Source organism: Cyprinus carpio, chromosome B22 (assembly GCF_018340385.1).
Source record: "Cyprinus carpio isolate SPL01 chromosome B22, ASM1834038v1, whole genome shotgun sequence".
Classification (NCBI taxonomy): Eukaryota; Metazoa; Chordata; class Actinopteri; order Cypriniformes; family Cyprinidae; genus Cyprinus; species Cyprinus carpio.
The window spans coordinates 34957706-34975140 of NC_056618.1; the positions used below are offsets into that span (position 1 = coordinate 34957706).

At 35.2% G+C, this 17435-nt stretch overlaps 2 protein-coding genes across 3 annotated transcripts in view; both read right to left on the reverse strand.

Moving 5' to 3' along the window:
* wwtr1 (WW domain containing transcription regulator 1) overlaps positions 1-9565 on the reverse strand; it is a 49881-nt gene extending 40316 nt beyond the window's left edge. The window contains exon 1 of one of the 2 annotated variants that reach the window (XM_042748882.1): positions 8827-9565. In XM_042748882.1, coding sequence (XP_042604816.1) covers positions 8827-9239 — 413 coding nt within the window. In that variant the 5' untranslated portion in view covers positions 9240-9565. The remainder of the gene's footprint in view (positions 1-8826) is intronic. The other variant, XM_042748881.1, reaches the window with a different exon arrangement.
* Positions 9566-14128: 4563 nt separating this feature from the next.
* commd2 (COMM domain containing 2) lies at positions 14129-15765 on the reverse strand. Its single transcript, XM_019085629.2, has 5 exons — positions 15568-15765; positions 15304-15381; positions 14834-14916; positions 14560-14733; positions 14129-14489 (listed from the first exon to the last, which is right to left on the reverse strand). Exons 1-5 carry the CDS (start codon positions 15632-15634, stop codon positions 14292-14294), a joined length of 600 nt encoding a protein of 199 aa, XP_018941174.1. The 5' UTR covers positions 15635-15765; the 3' UTR covers positions 14129-14291.
* Positions 15766-17435: the final 1670 nt, after the last annotated feature.

The following is a 17435-nucleotide window of genomic DNA, read 5'->3' on the forward strand; positions in this document are numbered from 1 at the left end:
GGTCACTATCTGTAAACTGACAGAGATATGAGGGCCGTGTGCATCGAAACCTCCCATCCTCCCCTGCTAAAGGGTTACAGATGTCTTCCCAGAAGGGGATGTCTGTTGACGGTCAGCAACACTGTGTACAAGAGCCACTGAAGAGCTACAAACCTGCTTCTTTATTTAAACGTCGTAAAACACTTTGGCATGGAGCTCAGAGGAGCAGCGCGGTACACAAAGCAGTCGCTGTCAAAACACTTTCATCCTCTATCTGGCATTATTCGCCAACTAAACGCATCTGGAAGATCGACTGATCGGTGCAGAAGAGCCTAGTTAAGTTAAACTCTTTCTTTGCTCTACTGCCAGACGTACATTAATGAAATCAAAGCCCTGAGTGTAGAGATATGCTTTATCTGCTTGATAAGACCGTCCATGGAGAAAATCAGCAATCTTGAAGGGGTTCTTTGTTTTCAGATGTTTGAAGTGATGGTGTAAGTTAGGACTCAGCTCCACAAAAATGGTAAATAAACCACTGCACCCTAAGGGGCCGCTGACAAAGAATATGTTTTTCCATTCCATTGCACTACCTTTCCATTGTTTTTCTATGTAAACCTTCTTGACGGATATAATTGATGTCTTTTTCAGTGTCTCGCGAATGACACAGCATTCTAAAAATGTGGCACTCGAGTTAAAATAATTTTAATTTTACGGTCCATTGTCTGCTGTCAATAATTTTTTTTAATCACAACTCACACGTATTATGCTTCCAAACCAAGCAAATGTTGTGAAATCTGCACGGGAAATCTTTCACCTCCATGCAAAATTCACAGTTATAGTGAATATAGTGTAGAATTCTGTTGGAATGACTTGAATTTTGGCAACGAAAATTTGCCAAACATCGGTAGATGCGTAAAAACACAAACATGAACACTTGTCAATTAAACAAACATTAAACATGTTATTACTCAGGCAACTAGCTATAAACATGCCAACGGTTTAGTTTAACTTGATTCTCCTCAAACTGTTACTCCACAATGACAGTTTGTCAATTTGTAAATTGACAAATTTACACTAACGACTACAATAGCTTCTCCTGTGACATTGCTGAGAATGCGTAAAATAAACCGAGCGTTCATGTTGCATTATGAATTGCGTTCTTACACTTTTTGGAATAGAACGACTTGGAAAATCAAGCTTTTTCGGCATGAAAATTCTGTCCAGTTATCACATGCGATTTCCCAATATGAAATAAATGCCAACTGGCTTTACAAAAATGCTAATTCACTCCCTGACAGTGGGTGGCGCTTACAGAAAAGCAGACATACAATTTTGTGTCTCTTTAACAAACATTTGTTGCGAAACTTCGGTGTGACAAACATTTCACTTTGAATGAATGGCTGTTATTGTGTCTGTTTACAAACATTTCCATGCCATCAATGTGACAGATTTTTTACAGAGAGGTGTTTTAATCTGTTTTTTATCTCACTGGGAGGAAAACTGGACAACCTATAAGATTTGTGCTTTTGGTAATGTTTACTTCAGTGCGGTGGTGCTAATAATCCAAAAATTGTTCTCGTCTCTTGTCAGAAAGTTGTGCAATGCTTTGTGAAATGGGGTATTTCTGCTTTTAAGTGCCACCTACTTTCAGAGAGCGAATTTGCACTTTCATTTGTCTGTTTATTGGTGTGAACAGACAAATTGCATGCATGCAACATGAAAAAAAAAAAAAAAATTCTGACCAAATTTTCGTACCAAACATTTGCATTGGTGTGATCGTGACACCTGCTTGTCTGTACAAAAAAATCAGTCGCACTGATGGTATGTGAATGTTTATGTCGGTTTAGCATTTAAATGATGAACTTTATCACACTATTACCTTCAGAGTATGCAGAAATGCACAGAAGATGATCTTTTGAAACAGTCAGTAAAGATGAGGCTTCAAACAAAGGCAGGAGAACACTGTCTAGTTGTGACGACCATAAATAACAGATGCTTTTTCTGTATAGGATATGTGTGTGAGCCCAGAAGCCCCCCATCAGCTGCTGCCGTGTGTGAAACGCAGCTCTCGTGTTATTGTAGACATCAATGAGCTTACTGAGCACTTCATAACACTGGCCTTTGTCTGCAAACACCACAATACCACTGACTGCTTCAATGGAGCGCCATGTGTTTGACGTTCTAAGTACAAATAAAACACATGTATAGCATGTGTGACAACTACACTGTAAGATATGGCAACCTGCAATTGTGACCATAATAAGCTATTTATACCTGATTTAATCCATAAATTTTTTTGGTATAAATTAATGTATATCGGTTGATTCAGTGAAATAATATTGCTTGGGTGTTTGCTAACTAGTCCTACCTGTTCTAACTGTGTTACAGTTAAATGCAACTAGACTTTTCTATATGCAATTTCATAATTCTTTTGTCTGAAATATGATCAAAGTGCAGAATTAAAATGAATGTTAATGTAATTTCTATGTAATATATTTCAATATATTTCTAACTACACATTTGCAATGAAGTTGCAATTGAGTGCATTTTAAATAACTTTAAATGTAATTTCAAATAACACTACAGTTCAAATTATACAGTACTTTAAACATTCTGGGTGCAAATTATTTTAAAAGGGTTTCCACTCAAAAAGTTTTATCACTCAGAAAAGTAGTTTTATCATCCAGCTTATAGAAAAATACCAAACTTTAAGTAAGAGCAATAGCAATAGAGCACCACTAATAATGTTTATTTTCCTAGTATCTAGCCAATAATATATAAGACCTAGTAATATTCTTTATTTTGATGCCCAGATAACATTTTATTGCAGTAAGAGGCCCATATGTTTATATCACTCAAGTCTTTTTTACCTCTATTTATTCTATTTCTGCCCATTTCTACAAAGGAGCTGGTGTTCAGTGCTCCCTCACACGGCATTTCCTTCAACTTTAATTGCTTTTATACAGTTTATATCGGCGAGTCACGCAAGGCCCTCAAGTGACTCGAAAAAAAAAACACGGCTACAAAGAGACTTTTGTTTTTTGATGGCAGCTATCAGCGGAGAAGAAAGGCCCAGCCAACCAGCATCGCACGACTGGATCTTCATGCCTTTCCAATTCATGTGCTGGACAGGACGTCCCTCCAGCCGCAAGCGCAGAGCCTCCCGTGCCACCAGAGTCCAGCGTCTCCTCTCGAGCTCCAGACCGAGAGAAGCTCCACAAACACATGTGCTATGTCTGCAGCACAGATAGCACAGCCACGGATTCCATTACAGGCTGATTTACGCCACTGCGGCCCAAGAGCCATTGTTTGGCCGCTCACCCCTGCCAAGCTAGAAACACTGTCCTGACATTCCTTCAGCGTCGGCCAATGAAAAGTGGGATAAATTTAATGATTTCTTTAGTAAACATTTCCCGCAGGCCGGACCCAAAAGTAACTCTGCTAACAAGTGTTTTAAAACGTAATGCTTCTGAATAGAAATGCTTCTGTCTTCTTGACACAGCACATCTGGATTTCAGTAACAGTTGAGCAGGATTTTGTTCAATAAACCTCCAGTTGCTACAGCAGACGCGTTTAGTTTACAGAGTGAGTTGGATCAAGTGAAATGTTCCTCTCTCTGCGTCACAGACATCCAACACGACTGTTATATATCAAACCCACAACTGCTCGGAGTTTATTTACCAATATAGCGTTGTCACTGCCAGCGGCCATATCAATATAACTGATAATAACCTCAGCATGGTAATAAAGAGTCTGTGTTACATTTTCATTTATATGGGTGAATCTCACAAAACCTGTCAAGAACATGTCCTGGCTATATTTCTTTCTCTCTCTGTCTCAAAAAAAAAGGGGGTTATTAAAAATTAGATATATCAAATTATATATTATATATATTGTATTATATCAAAAATTAGATATAATACAAATATATAATATTTAATAATAATAATAATAATAATAATATATTTATTTATTTTTTAAATGTGTAGAAATGATGACAATTAAGCATTTTAGGACCATTATAAGTTTTCACACTCGAACATTATTTTCATTAAAACTAGCCATTTTTCCCCCTACAAATTCTCATTGCTGTAATATGAAAAATATTTTATTTAAATTGTCAAGTGAATGCATATTTATAGTTTTTATTGTGCTGCCTTTGTGCTGAGTTGGAAAACAAAAAAACAAAAAAACAAAAAACACAAAAAAACAAAGCAAAGCAAAGCAAAACAAAGCAAAGCTAAACAAAACAAAACAAAACAAAACAAAAAACAAAACAAAACAAAAAACATTGTTTTACAGATTTTTTTTTTTTTTACCTTTAAAATTGACTTAATATAATAATACATCTAAAATAAGCTTAATTATAATTTCATTTATTTATTATTATCTCATTTTGGGTTAATATGCGAGATGCAGGCAGGTTTTATGACATTCTTGTATCTCATGTTCCCAGGCAAAGAAAGAAAGCAGATTTCAAAAAAGGTTTCACACAAACAAAGGTGAACATTGTGTAAGACGCGAGCTGGCAGCGATAAAAACTTATTCACCGCTTATCTTCAACATAATGTAGAAAAACGGGCATCAACAAAGCCTGAAGGCAAGACCTTCTCATGCTTTACGTGGCATCAAGAGGAGGCATAATTACAGACTGCCTTGGCATGAAGAAAGAACTATAAACACTTCAGTTCTTTTGCCTCACTTGTTTGGACTAAAGCTGGAGGGCGATCCTTTAATTATCTCCTGTTTCATGAAGTTAGGTGAAGAAATGCAGGTTTGATTAAAAACACACAAAAACCATATTAAATTCAAATTAAAAAGCATGACTGTCAGTCGTCGTACAAACGAGATCATACAAAACAGTCACGAATTTTCATGTTACAAAAATGTGCTGCTGCTCTTCGCTATCAATCAGCTCGATCATTTCTGCAGAAACAGTCGAGCTCTAACACTTCGAACTGCAAGTTGTAACAAAGATATCCAGAGAGATGTTGAAGCAGAAAGGGGGGGGTTGTGTGACGCTGGAAAGAGATACGTGTGTCCTAAACGTGGGGCAAAAGAACAGCTGCAACAATCCAATGAAGAAGAGTCTCTCTCGGTACAAAATATTCACTTCCTGAACCTCAACAGACTATGGCATTTTTTTCTGTGCATTTCCTTCCAAAGAAAAGAAAGAAAGGATCCTATAGACATCCGTGACGTTAGCAGGAAGCACGTTTATTGACGGAGGTGGGACTGGATGTGAGCGCAGGCTGATCATTACTGACAGGCCGCTTGGCTTCTCCTGACTGTTTAATTGCAGGGCGGTGTGAAGCTCGCGTCTGCTGCTGTGTTGGTGGCGGAGGTGTCCGCTGAATGTGTGACAAGCCCTGGCACGTTTACTTTTGGCTTTCACACGAAGAGTTTCGGGTAAGAGAAGGAAGGGAACGTAAGAGAGAAGAGCTGCAGTCAGATTGTCCCAGTAAAGCCCAAAGCCATTTGGAATGAGCCTCACGATTGTAAAGTAAACTGTAAAGTTATGAAACTGCATTTTTAAGTATTACCCTATAAAAATGAGGTTTGGTTGACAATCTGATAAAAAAAAAAAAAAAAAAAAAACATGGGAATTCCCATACAGAGGATGTATTCACACTACCTGTCAAATGTTTGGTATAATTGATTTAATATTTTGTATGTTTTTGAAGTGCTCATCGATTAAAAACTTAGCAAAAACAATAACATTGTGAAACAGTATAACAATCTAAAGAACTGTTTCCTATTTGAATATATTTTGAAATATAATTTATTCCTGAGACACACAGCTGAAAAAGTGATGGAATCAATTTTGGAATCTTTGATGATTCAAATAAAATGTTCAAAAGAGCAGCATTTATTTGAAATAGAAACATTATTAATGTATTAACTGTCACTTTTGATCAATTGTTTATTTGAAATAGAAATCTTTTGTAACATTATTGATGTATTTACTGTCACTTTTGATCAGCATGTCCACAAAAATATGAAGCAGCACAATTGTTTTCAACATTGATAATAATCAGAAATGGGGTTTTTTGAGCAGAAAAGCATCATGTGACACTGAAGACTGATGCTGAAAATTCAGCTTTGATCATAGAAATAAATTACAGTTTACAATATATTCAACAAATACTTTACATTGTAATAACATAGTTTTTTACTGTATTTTTAATCAAATAAATACAGACTTGATGAGCAGAAGAAGCTTGAGTCATAATTATTCCAAACTTTGGACCAGTAGTGTATATTTATTGATTTTTCACAGTGTTTCTCAGCTGGTGGATTATGACCCAAAAAAAGGGTTTCTGGGTTGCATACAGCAGGGAAGAAAATAAAATATTAACCATATAATTGCGCACATTATAACAATTAAACTAAATAAGTTAATCAACTTCTAAATATCATTTGTTGTGACATCAGTGTGTCCAATCCAAACAAATCTACAGTATTCTGATGCAAACTGATCTGTACCTTGATAATACAGTTAATACTAATACAATATTTAGCCCAGTGTTTGCTTAACGTGTTAAATAAATGCTGTTTATGCATACATAAACCTGTCCGTTTTCCTATTCAGCCATGTCACATTAACATTTCTGCATTTTATCCGGCCAAACGCAGTGAATAAAAGTTATGTACTTTTGTATTGTGTTACTTTGCCGCGTGGTTTCCAATGTAGAACCATCCACGTTTATCCACAAACAGGACAACTACAACCCAAGGAACAGCCGAAGGCTTTCTAGTAGGAAAGAGGTGGGCAACTAATTGTTTTAACTTGTAGGTGAGAATTACCGTTGGTCTCTGGTGCCAGCAAATAAGATTTTGGCACATTAAAGTGTTTATCATCTCAACACAATCAGTGATCTTGAGTCTGTCGACCGACCCTACAGTCGACGTCCCACCGAGGTGATCACAACCCTGGTGACTAATCAACCCTACTGAATCAGATAAGAGCAGAGTCCCCAGGGCCGCAGAAGAATAGCTGTCTCGTTCCTACAGAGACGCGAGACAAAACACACATTTACATTGAGACGCGCTGGAGAGATAGGCTCTCTCTGAGATATGCTAAACACCTCCTTATCACCTTCATTATCAAGGTGAGAAAAGGCCTGCTGTGAGAAACGTGTGTTGCACATGACAGTAAGCAAGACCGGGTGTTTTCTGTCTTTCAGATCCACACCCAGATACTGTATTGTGTGTTTCCGGCCCACGCCTTCCCCATGAGTGCGTTCATAGGTCGAAACGAAAGCTAAATGTGACGGCAGAGATTTCATCAGTGTGAACGCGCACTGATTCGGATCAGAAACCGGTTTAGAGATTACAACCTGTTTGGGATTTCTTCCTTTCAAAAACAATGAGGTGATGTTTATAGATGATGGTGTAAGTAAATAAAACCCTTAAAAGTGAAACAATAAAAAACAGTTTTATTTGTTGTTCGATGTTCACGTTTAGTTTATTCATGAGTGAAATAAAGCGATGATTGCTTTATGTTCACTTTTAGTGTAAATAAAGCGACTTTATAAATAAAACATGTAAATGAATCAAGTAGCGAAAAAGTAAATTGTGACCCTGAAGCACAAAAGCAGTCATAAGTAGATCGCTGGGGTATATTTGTAGCAGTAGCCAAAAATACATTGTATTGGTCAAAATTATGCATTTTTCTTTTATGCCAGAAATCATTAGGATATTAAGAAAAGATCATGTTCAATGAAGATATTTTGTAAATTTCCTACCATAAATATATCAAAACTTAATTTTTGATTATTAATATGCATTGCTAAGAACTTAATTTGGACAACTTTAAATTTTAAACTTTTATTTTTTGCACCCTCAGATTCCAGATTTTCAAATAGTTGTATCTCTCCAAATATTGTCATATCCCAACAAACCATACATCAACGGAAAGCTTATTTATTCAGCTGATTCAGATGATGTATAAATCTCGGTTTTAAATAATTTACCCTTATGACTGGTTTTGTGGTCACAATTAGCCTGTATACATAACAGTAACTGATTTATTGCTCAGCTAATGTAAACAGCGCGTAGGAATGTCGCGATCCACACATAATTAACGCAGTAGCACTTGCTTGAGAAAGCACACCCAGATACTGTTTAGTGTGTTTCTGGCCCACGTTCATAGGTCAAAATGAAAGCTAAACGTGACGGCAGAGATTTCATCAGTGTGAACGTGCACTGATTCGGATCAGAAACCGGTTTAGAGATTACAACCTGTTTGGGATTTCTTGCTGATAAAAACAATTCGGTGATGTTTATAGATGAGTGTATGTAAATAAAACACTTGAAAGTGAAATAATAAAAACAAATTTTGTTTGTTGTTCGATGTTCACGGGTTATTTATTCATGAGTGAAATAAATAAGCAACGATTGCTTTGTTCACTTTTAGTGAAATAAAGCAGACTTATGACTGTTTTTTGTGGTACAGGGTCACAATCTGCTACCGTAAATATATCAAAACTTAATTTTTGATTAGTAATATGCATTGCTAAGAACTTAATTTGGAAAACTTTAAAGGTGATTTTTTTTTTTTTTTTCACCCTCAAATTCAAGATTTTCAAATAGTTGTATCTTAGCCAAATATTGTCTTATCCTAAAAAAAATAAAAACAAAAAAATAAACACATCAATGGAAAACGTATTTATTCAACTGATTCAGATGATGTATAAATCTCAGTTTCAAAAAACTGACCCTTATGACTGGTTTTGGGGTCACAATTAGCCCGTATACATTACAGTAACTGATTTATGGCTCAGCTAATGTAAACGCAGTGCAGGAATGTCTCAATTCACACTTATTTAACGCAGTGGCACTTACTTGAGGAAGTACTTCTGTCCGCTGGGGGTGTACGCCATCTCCCAGCCCGGCGGCAGCGGCAGCTCCTCGGCCACATCGAAGGACTGGTGCCGGGTGTGAGAGTGGTGTCTCCCGGGGCTCGGAGCGCCCAGCGCGGCCGCGGGCAGCTGCAGCGACGCCGGGGAGGAGTGCGAGCGGACATGCGCCGCCGGGCAGCGCGGAGGGAGGCTGCCGGAGTCGGTGCTGGACTGCCGGGAGTGCGAGCCCGAGTCCGGCTCTCTGAAAAACGACTCGGGCAGATGCTTGTTCCTCCAGGAGCTGGTGGGCTTGGGGTTCATCACCGAGTTAAACAGAGCCTCCAGATCCGTGTCGAGGTCTTTGGCGACATGGATCACCTGCTGGCCCGGTAACGGCTGGAGAGGGTTACTGCTCATTTTGTTCGATATAATAAAATACACAAACCCCGAAAATCGTATGAAAATACTCGATTAAAAAAATAATCCTGGAAACTGTAGGAAGTTCTTTGGCTGGGCCTGTTTTGTTTTCTTTCTTTCTTTCTTTCTTTCTTTGGTAAAAGTAGTTTCGGTCTACTTAAAAAAGTCCTTCAAAGTCTTTAAAAAGTTGTCATAAAGCTACAAAAGTGTATGTGATGTTGTCCCGCATTGAGAGTTTGGAGAGGTATTCCTCCTCCGCTGCGTAACTTTGCGGCGTCCGCTGACGGAGTTTGTGTCCCGATGGAAACTTTGTAAACTCGAGTTTCTCTCTCTCTCTCTCTCTCTCTCTCTCTCTCTCTCTCTCTGCGTCTCTGAGCGGCTCCTGTGTCACTCATGAATATTCAGTGACTCCAGTCCTCATGAATATTCAGCTCATCAGTGCCATACAGTTTTGCTCATAAAAGCAACATTAGATCATCTATGGATTATCCCGAGTTTAGCAACTCAACAAATGTTGTGTTATTTTAAACTGAAGCGGTACTCAAAACCATAATTGTCTTTGAATAAAAAGTTTAAGAAGAATCTGACACAATTATCTAAACATTTTATTTTAATCTATTAAACCTGGTTAATTTGAATGTGCTGTTTTACTACTATACTGTACTATATTAAAAACAGTAATATATTTATCATTATTACATGTTAAATATTGATAGGAACATTTCTAATTAAATTTTAAACATATGATAACAAAAATGACATACTGTACATTTAATTATGAAATCTGTCACTGCTAAAATATAAACAACAAATATTTTATCCGGAATTCCCAAACTTTTTAATGTAAAGTGGGCCTATTAGATATTGTAATAAATAATTAATGCATATTTAATGTGTGTAAGTTATTAAAATTTGAGTTGTTTGTTAATTTGAGTAATTTAATTACATGCGTAATTACATTACATTTAATTACATTTATTTATTTTATTTATTCCCTAGGTAACAATATTATTTATAATTTATAATAAAGCTGAAATAAAATAAATTAATAGATGGAAAATTAAACTTCATGCGTAATTACATTACATTTAATTATATATATATATATATATATATATATATATATATATATATATATATATATATATATATATATATATTAAGAAATATATATATAATATATATATATATATATATATATATATTAATTTATTTTATTTCAGTTTTTTATTTATATATAAATAAAAACAAATAAAATAAAAAATGAATCAAAATATAAATGTACAAAAAAAAAAAAAACCTCACAAAAATCAAACAAAAATGAAAAAATGACAACTTAAACTAAAATCTAAATGAAAACTGAAAATGTTAATATAATAGTATGAAAATACACTTTTTCCTCAATCGATTTGACACATTTTTCCAAAAGTAATGTAATTTTTCTCCACAGAATTAACACTCATACCTAAGCCAATCAGTTTGACTCTTTTTTTTTCTAGTAAAGCATTTATTAAAAGTAAATACTAACATCAAAACTAGAGGTGTGTTCTCATTTTCAGCTTTAGATGCACAAAAACACATTTGTTGAGACGTTCTTGGGCAGGGACTCTTGTTATATACATATATTAAAACAAAACGCCACTAGAGTTCTGTGAAAAAAAGTTTGCCCGTCCTGATTTCTTCCGCTTTGTGTATGTCTAAACAAAATACAACATAAACCAGAGACAGCCTGAGTATTATTTAGTTATTTCAAAACATAAACCAGAGAATGTGTGAGTATTTTTTAGTTATTTCAATTTTAGTTAATTTAAGTATTTTAAGATGTAAAGTAATCAGTTACCCAGCACTGCAAAGATACAGAGGCGTGCTTGACACAACATGAGGTCCTATTTATTTTTTAATGTGCAAAAATTTCAGACTTAGTGTGCAAGGACCTTTACACCTCAGATTAAGATGCATGTATTGCTCATAAAATGTCGACGGATTACGCAGTTTTGACTTATATAAGCGTAATGTGATGCATTTTTGTCAGTCGTACATGAATCAAAAATAAATCTACTACTTTAATGGATAAATATAATTGTTTTCACAGTGAACAGATTTATGCTGATTGATTCATTTGAATAAATGCATTAAAAATAAATAAATCTGATTTAAAAAAATGCCATGATTTTTCTGATTGCATAATTTTCATTTCTGTACAACTGACAAATATGCATCACATAAGGTTATTAATTTATGTTAATACTGTGTAATCAAAATAGACAGAAAGCTCTATATGGGCTTTATTATTTATTTATTCATTCAGGGTATCTGTTAAGAATCTGTTAAAATGATTTCTTCTAAAAGTTAAACTCTCTATTACTTTACATTCCTGATCCTATTGTGCATTTTTTTTTCTCTCTAATTTTTAATAAAAAATTAATAGCGTGGGTCACCTCTAAGAAGTTTTTTTTTTGTTGTCTCCAAGTCCTATTATTTATAACCCTTTTATCTGTCATATAGAGATGCTTTTCACTATCCAGTTAGTTCTGGATATCCCACCATGCACTGTGTCCCGCTGAATAACCAGTTTCACTCCGAAATATAGAACAATGTGGAAGTTACATGGGATACAAACTGTATTGTTAACTACAAATAAACAAACTCAACATATTTGGTAATGAAAATAAAGCTCAAATCGAATAAATATAAATATAAGATGAAAAACTTATAAAAAAAAAATCAAACATTGAGGATTACTGCCTTGGCAATGAACTGAAATAAATGTGAAGCACTAAAATGCCTTAAACTAATTGTGAAATTAAAATAAACCAGAAAATAAATATAAATAATGTTGATAATACAAAAGTTCATAAAAATAGAAATATTTTTAAATTGATTAAAAAAACATGAAAATGACTAAAACTTTAACCAAAATTAAATTCAAAACCAAAAAGGTCGAAATAAAAGCTCATTTGCAATGCTGTAATAAAGTATAAATGCTACTAGGAAATATTACAGTGTAAAGTTAACAAAGTTTATTAAACAAAACAATTTAGTCATAATTTGTTGTTGTTTTAGTATAATTTGTTCTTTGTTATTGTAATTATAAAATATCAAAGATAATGAACTGGCTAATATTATATTTAATAAACATTTGAAACAAAAAATAATAATTGAAAAAAAAGGTGAATAAATGGACAGAGCACTGGAAGAGACCTTCATAAATGAAGCTGAACACAGTTGCACTGTATCTCTGTAATACTGTCACGTGTTTTTAACGCTGTTAAAGTTACACCACAGCCTCCAGCATAAGGGAGTGGATGACTGTGCTAACATGTAGACTAAAAGTTAGCAATTAGCACATTAATCATTATCCTGACTAAAGGAAACAGTTTCCCTGAAATTCAACAAGGCCTAAATGACTCAGGATCATGTTAAATCTCTAACAAAAAGAGCATGTGCTCAAAGCAAACCCCATATCCATTTGTGCATTTACTGCATTAAAAAAAAATCATACATGTTAAATGTGAAGGATTATGTTTTTATTATATGAACTGATGAAAAACAAATAAAAGCACAAGAGCATCTATGAATACAGTTCAAATGTTGACAGTGCAATAAGGAAACAGGCAGTTTATTGGTCATCTTGGCCTCACTAACTGGCAAACGCTGAATCTGCTCGAGTGTGATTTCCACTCAAAATAGGTGCATAAAATTAAAAAAAGAAAAAAAAATCTGCAGATTCAGCCTATAGGCCGAATCATTATTCTACATTATGGACACCTTAGAAAAAGTGTGATCGCTAATCAATATGACGTTCAATAACTTGGTCCAAAAGATGCTTGTGTTGCTGAGGATGTAAACCTTCAGCCTAAAAATACACACAAACACCCTTCAGTGCCATACTCCACCAAAACATGAAAAATCTGTCATTATTTACTCGCCCCCTTTTTCTTCAGTGGAACATACAAGAAGATATTTTGATGAATGTTGGTAACCAAATGGCTCAGCACTATCTTACAACCAAGTCCTACGTATTTTACATGGTGGCTAATTTGTACGACTTCACTCATATGATTTGTCTAGACCCCAGTGACGGGTAGGTTTAGGGGTGAGGTTAGGGGAGGGTCATTCGTACGAATTCATATGAATTGGGAAACTCATAAAATACGTACAATTTAGCAAAAATCGCACAAATTCAAATGAGCGCGGTTGTACGAATCCGTATGAATTCAAACTAATTGGGGAACTTGTAAAATGCATACAATTTAGCAAAAAAAAAAACAAAAAAAAACAAACAAAAAACAAAACCTGCACAAAATCAAATGAGTGAGATTGTACAAATTTGTACGAAATATTACAAATTGGGGAACTCCTAAAATACATACAATTTAGCAAAAATTGCACAAATTCAAATGAGTGAGATTGTACGGAATATTACAAATTGGGAAACTCTTAAAATACGTACGATTTAGCAAAAATCACAAAATTCAATTGAGTGAGGTTGTACAAATTCGTACGAAATAATACAAATTGGGGAACTTGTAAAATACATACAACTTACCAAAAAAAAAATAATAATAATTTGTATAAGTGAAGTCTTACAAATTTGTAAGAATTAGTCACCTTGTAAAACATGTGCGAATTGCCATGAGATCAGGTTGAATGGTTTCAGGTCGCATTCACTTCCATAATATGACCAAAAAATATTGTGGAAGTCAATAGAACGTGAAACTGTTTGGTTATCAACATTCGTCAAAATATCTTACATTGAACATCTTATATTATCCCCTGAAGAACCAAAACATTTTGTGCCTCAGTGACTTCCATCGTATGGCTATTGAAGTCAAAGGGACCCAAAACTATTTGGTTACCAACATACTTAAAAATATCTCAAATCATACAGGTTTGGAACGACATGGAGGCGAGTGAACATTATTTTCATTTTTGGGTGAACTGTGTCTTTAATTCAAAGGCACCAGTTAATACTTATGGCACAAATGAAACAATGAAATCTGCATTGACTGGTCTCTGAGGAACATGAGTGTTTACAGTCGAGCCGTGGCTCTATTTGATGTTGCGGAGGATGCGGCGGCAGTGGCTGCTCTTGAGCTCGGCGAGCGCTCGCTCCAGCTCGTGAATGAGATGCTGCAGCGTGGCGGGGTCCGTCTGCAGGACGCGGGCGCTGCGCTTCGCACCGTCCTCCAGGTGGAGCTTCAGCGTCACGGTGGGCTTCACCTGGTGCCGGAGCGCCCGGCTCGCCAACTACAAGCAGTTTGTAATCAGTTCACCTGTTGCTTCTGTCAGTTTTGAGTGTGATAGGTCTCAGTCTCACCTGCACATCGAGCCTCCACTCCAGGTTGTGGTAATGCGGGAGGCTGGGGGCGAGTTTGCCGAGAATCTGTCGGATCTCCTTCCTGTTCTCCAAATACAGCTGGAGCAGAAGTTGATTGAGCTCCTCTGAGAATCCCAGCACCAGCACAGAGTCCTGGAAATCCACCTCCGAGATCTGCAAGATGATACAAGAGATTAAAGTTCATTGCATAGTAATTCATCTGGACTTTGATCCAGCTGTTGCTGCTCTAGTGTGCAGTGATGGACAGACGCACCATTAGCTTGGAGCTCTCGGTGAGGAGGTACATCAAGCCCTCCACGCCGTGCTGCACGCTCTCTGACGACACATTCAGCTTCCCTACAACATCGTACAACAACCATCTGTGACATCCGCCTGCAGATTCTGCTCATAATAGCTTTAAACCAGTGCTGCAAAACGATCAATCCATCCAAAATAAAAGTTACTTAAAAGTTTTTTTTTTCATTTGATGAAAAAAAGTCTGAAAATGTAGAATGATGTTTACTTTAAAAATCATTTCACAGTAAATATTGAAATTGATAATTAAAATATTTCATTTAAAATGAAAATAAATAGAAATTTGAATATGAAAGTATGCACTTCATAAACAATTATGTCACGAAGACAGAAAGCAGTATTTATTCACCTTGCAACAGATCAATCACCATAAGCTCATAATAAACAGCCCCTGATATTACTGTATTAATAACACACATCTGTACTCACGTGCAGCTCCCTCGTATATTTTAGGATTCGAGCCTTTTTTCAGAAACTCCACAGCGATTCTGCCGAATTCACCAACAACTGACAAACATCACATTTCAATGCAAAATCACTTAAGATGCTTTATTATAGTGATTATGATGATGCTTGTGTGTTAATACTGTGTCTGTGTGTGTGTGTGTGTGTGTATGTGTATGCAGATATTAGATGTAATCACAAACACAAGCGTTTAATATAATGTGATCGCGTGATGTTTGTGTCTCTTACCCGCGGGGTCCACTTCTGACAAGAATCCTAAATGCTCCTTGTGCTCCTCAGATAAAACTAGCAGCATTTTTTGACGCTTTTAATATATCATCCCACAAAATGAATCATCGGGTTATGTTTGTGAACTGTTGAAGCAGTCACATGATCAGCTGTGTGCGCAGCGCAACACAGTCCGAGTGAAACCAGAGCTGCAGTGTACTTCCACAAAAACACATCCACTCCGCTTTATACATCGTGCAATTAATAATGATAATAAAACATGTGCATTTTAAATAACGACTGCATCTAGAGGTACAAAATACACGGGTAGATGGCAAATTGTTGTACACACTTAAGGACATTTTATAGCCTATTAGCCGAAAGAAGAAACAAACCAAACCATCAGATTCCATATTTTCAAATAGTTGTATCTCAGACAAGTATTGTCCTCCTAACAAACCACACACCAATGGAAAGCTTATTTATTCAGCTTTTAGATGATGCATAAATCTCAATTTCCAAAAATTTACACCATGACTGGTTTTGTGGTCCAGGGTCACACACACACACACACACACACACACACACACACACACACACACACACACACACACACACACGCACACACATACTGTATATACAGTATATATATATATATATGGGTCATCAACCTGGAATATACATGTTTTTCAGCTACTTGTGATTCAGTTTCTAAATATGCCACTTCATAAGGCACATGTCAAACCTCAAAAAAAAAAAAAAATAATAATAATAATATATATATATATATATATGGGTCATCAACCTGAAATATATATATATATATATATATATATATATATATTTATTAATATTTTCCCACCTCAGGCATTACAGACCTTTTATTATTTTCATTTTTTTCAGCTTTAGACACCTTTTTTTTTCTCAACCCCACAACGGACAAAATGGGATTGGTTTAGAGGGGATTTTACACAGAAATTGTTATAAAACAAACATGTCCCTAATAGCAATTTAATGCCAGCAAATGTAACATTTATCATAATTTTCACATTTTTGACTGAAGCTAAAAATACACAAATTGTGTGTCTACGGTCTCTTTATTTTTGTGAAAAATATTTTTAATTTAAAATTTTAAGTAAAACCACAATTTTATTGTTTTAGCCCTTAACATGTCAGATGGTAATCAGCAAGAAATACTTTTGTTCTTAATTGTCTTCCCTGTATTTTTCTAAAAATATTAATGTGACAAGGTGTGATGGGTTAAAGGCTGTAACACATTTGAAGGGATACATTGCCTTAAATTTACATTTTTGGTTTTGTTTTTCTATCCTATTGTCCCCTTGTTTCTGGCTCAACATATCTGCATGCCGACATTGTCTTTCTGCTGCAAATGTGGCTGCAGTTTCTGATGTATGATGCTTGTCAACGTTTAAGTGGACAAATGACATAAAAAATTATATTTAAATCAAAAATATGAGTTGTCAAAATTTTGGAGTATACTGTATATATATTTACTGAAACCATGACTATTTTGTTTTTTTTTCATTAAAATTATTAAAATAAACTAACAATTTTGCACCACTATTAAAGAGACCTGAATGATGTCATTTCTGGGAAATGATGTCACATATGAGTGGGGTCTAAATTATTATTTAGAGGCGTAGAACGGTTAGTGTGACAGGGTTGAGTTCAGACTGAGGGACATAACTTTAAAGTCTGTTTTTTAATCAAATATTTTGCTTTTTTTTTTTTTTTTTTTTGAATTTATTTTTTATTTTATTTTTTTTTATAAGAAAGGAGCACAAATTAATGCTTACATTGTTGCCGAAAATCACAAACACTATGCACATTTTGCTAATAATTTTCTAAGTACAAATTAAGAGATAGGC

What these genes read in the sequence shown, in the direction of transcription:
- commd2 (XM_019085629.2), bottom strand. Translation starts at nt 15,634, where the DNA reads ATGCTGCTAGTTTTATCTGAGGAGCACAAGGAGCATTTAGGATTCTTG. An exon ending in GTCAGAAGTGGACCCCGCGG is followed by an intron (nt 15,382 to 15,567) that starts GTAAGAGACACA and finishes GATGTTTGTCAG; the next exon opens with TTGTTGGTGAATTCGGCAGA. An exon ending in AATATACGAGGGAGCTGCAC is followed by an intron (nt 14,917 to 15,303) that starts GTGAGTACAGAT and finishes ACGATGTTGTAG; the next exon opens with GGAAGCTGAATGTGTCGTCA.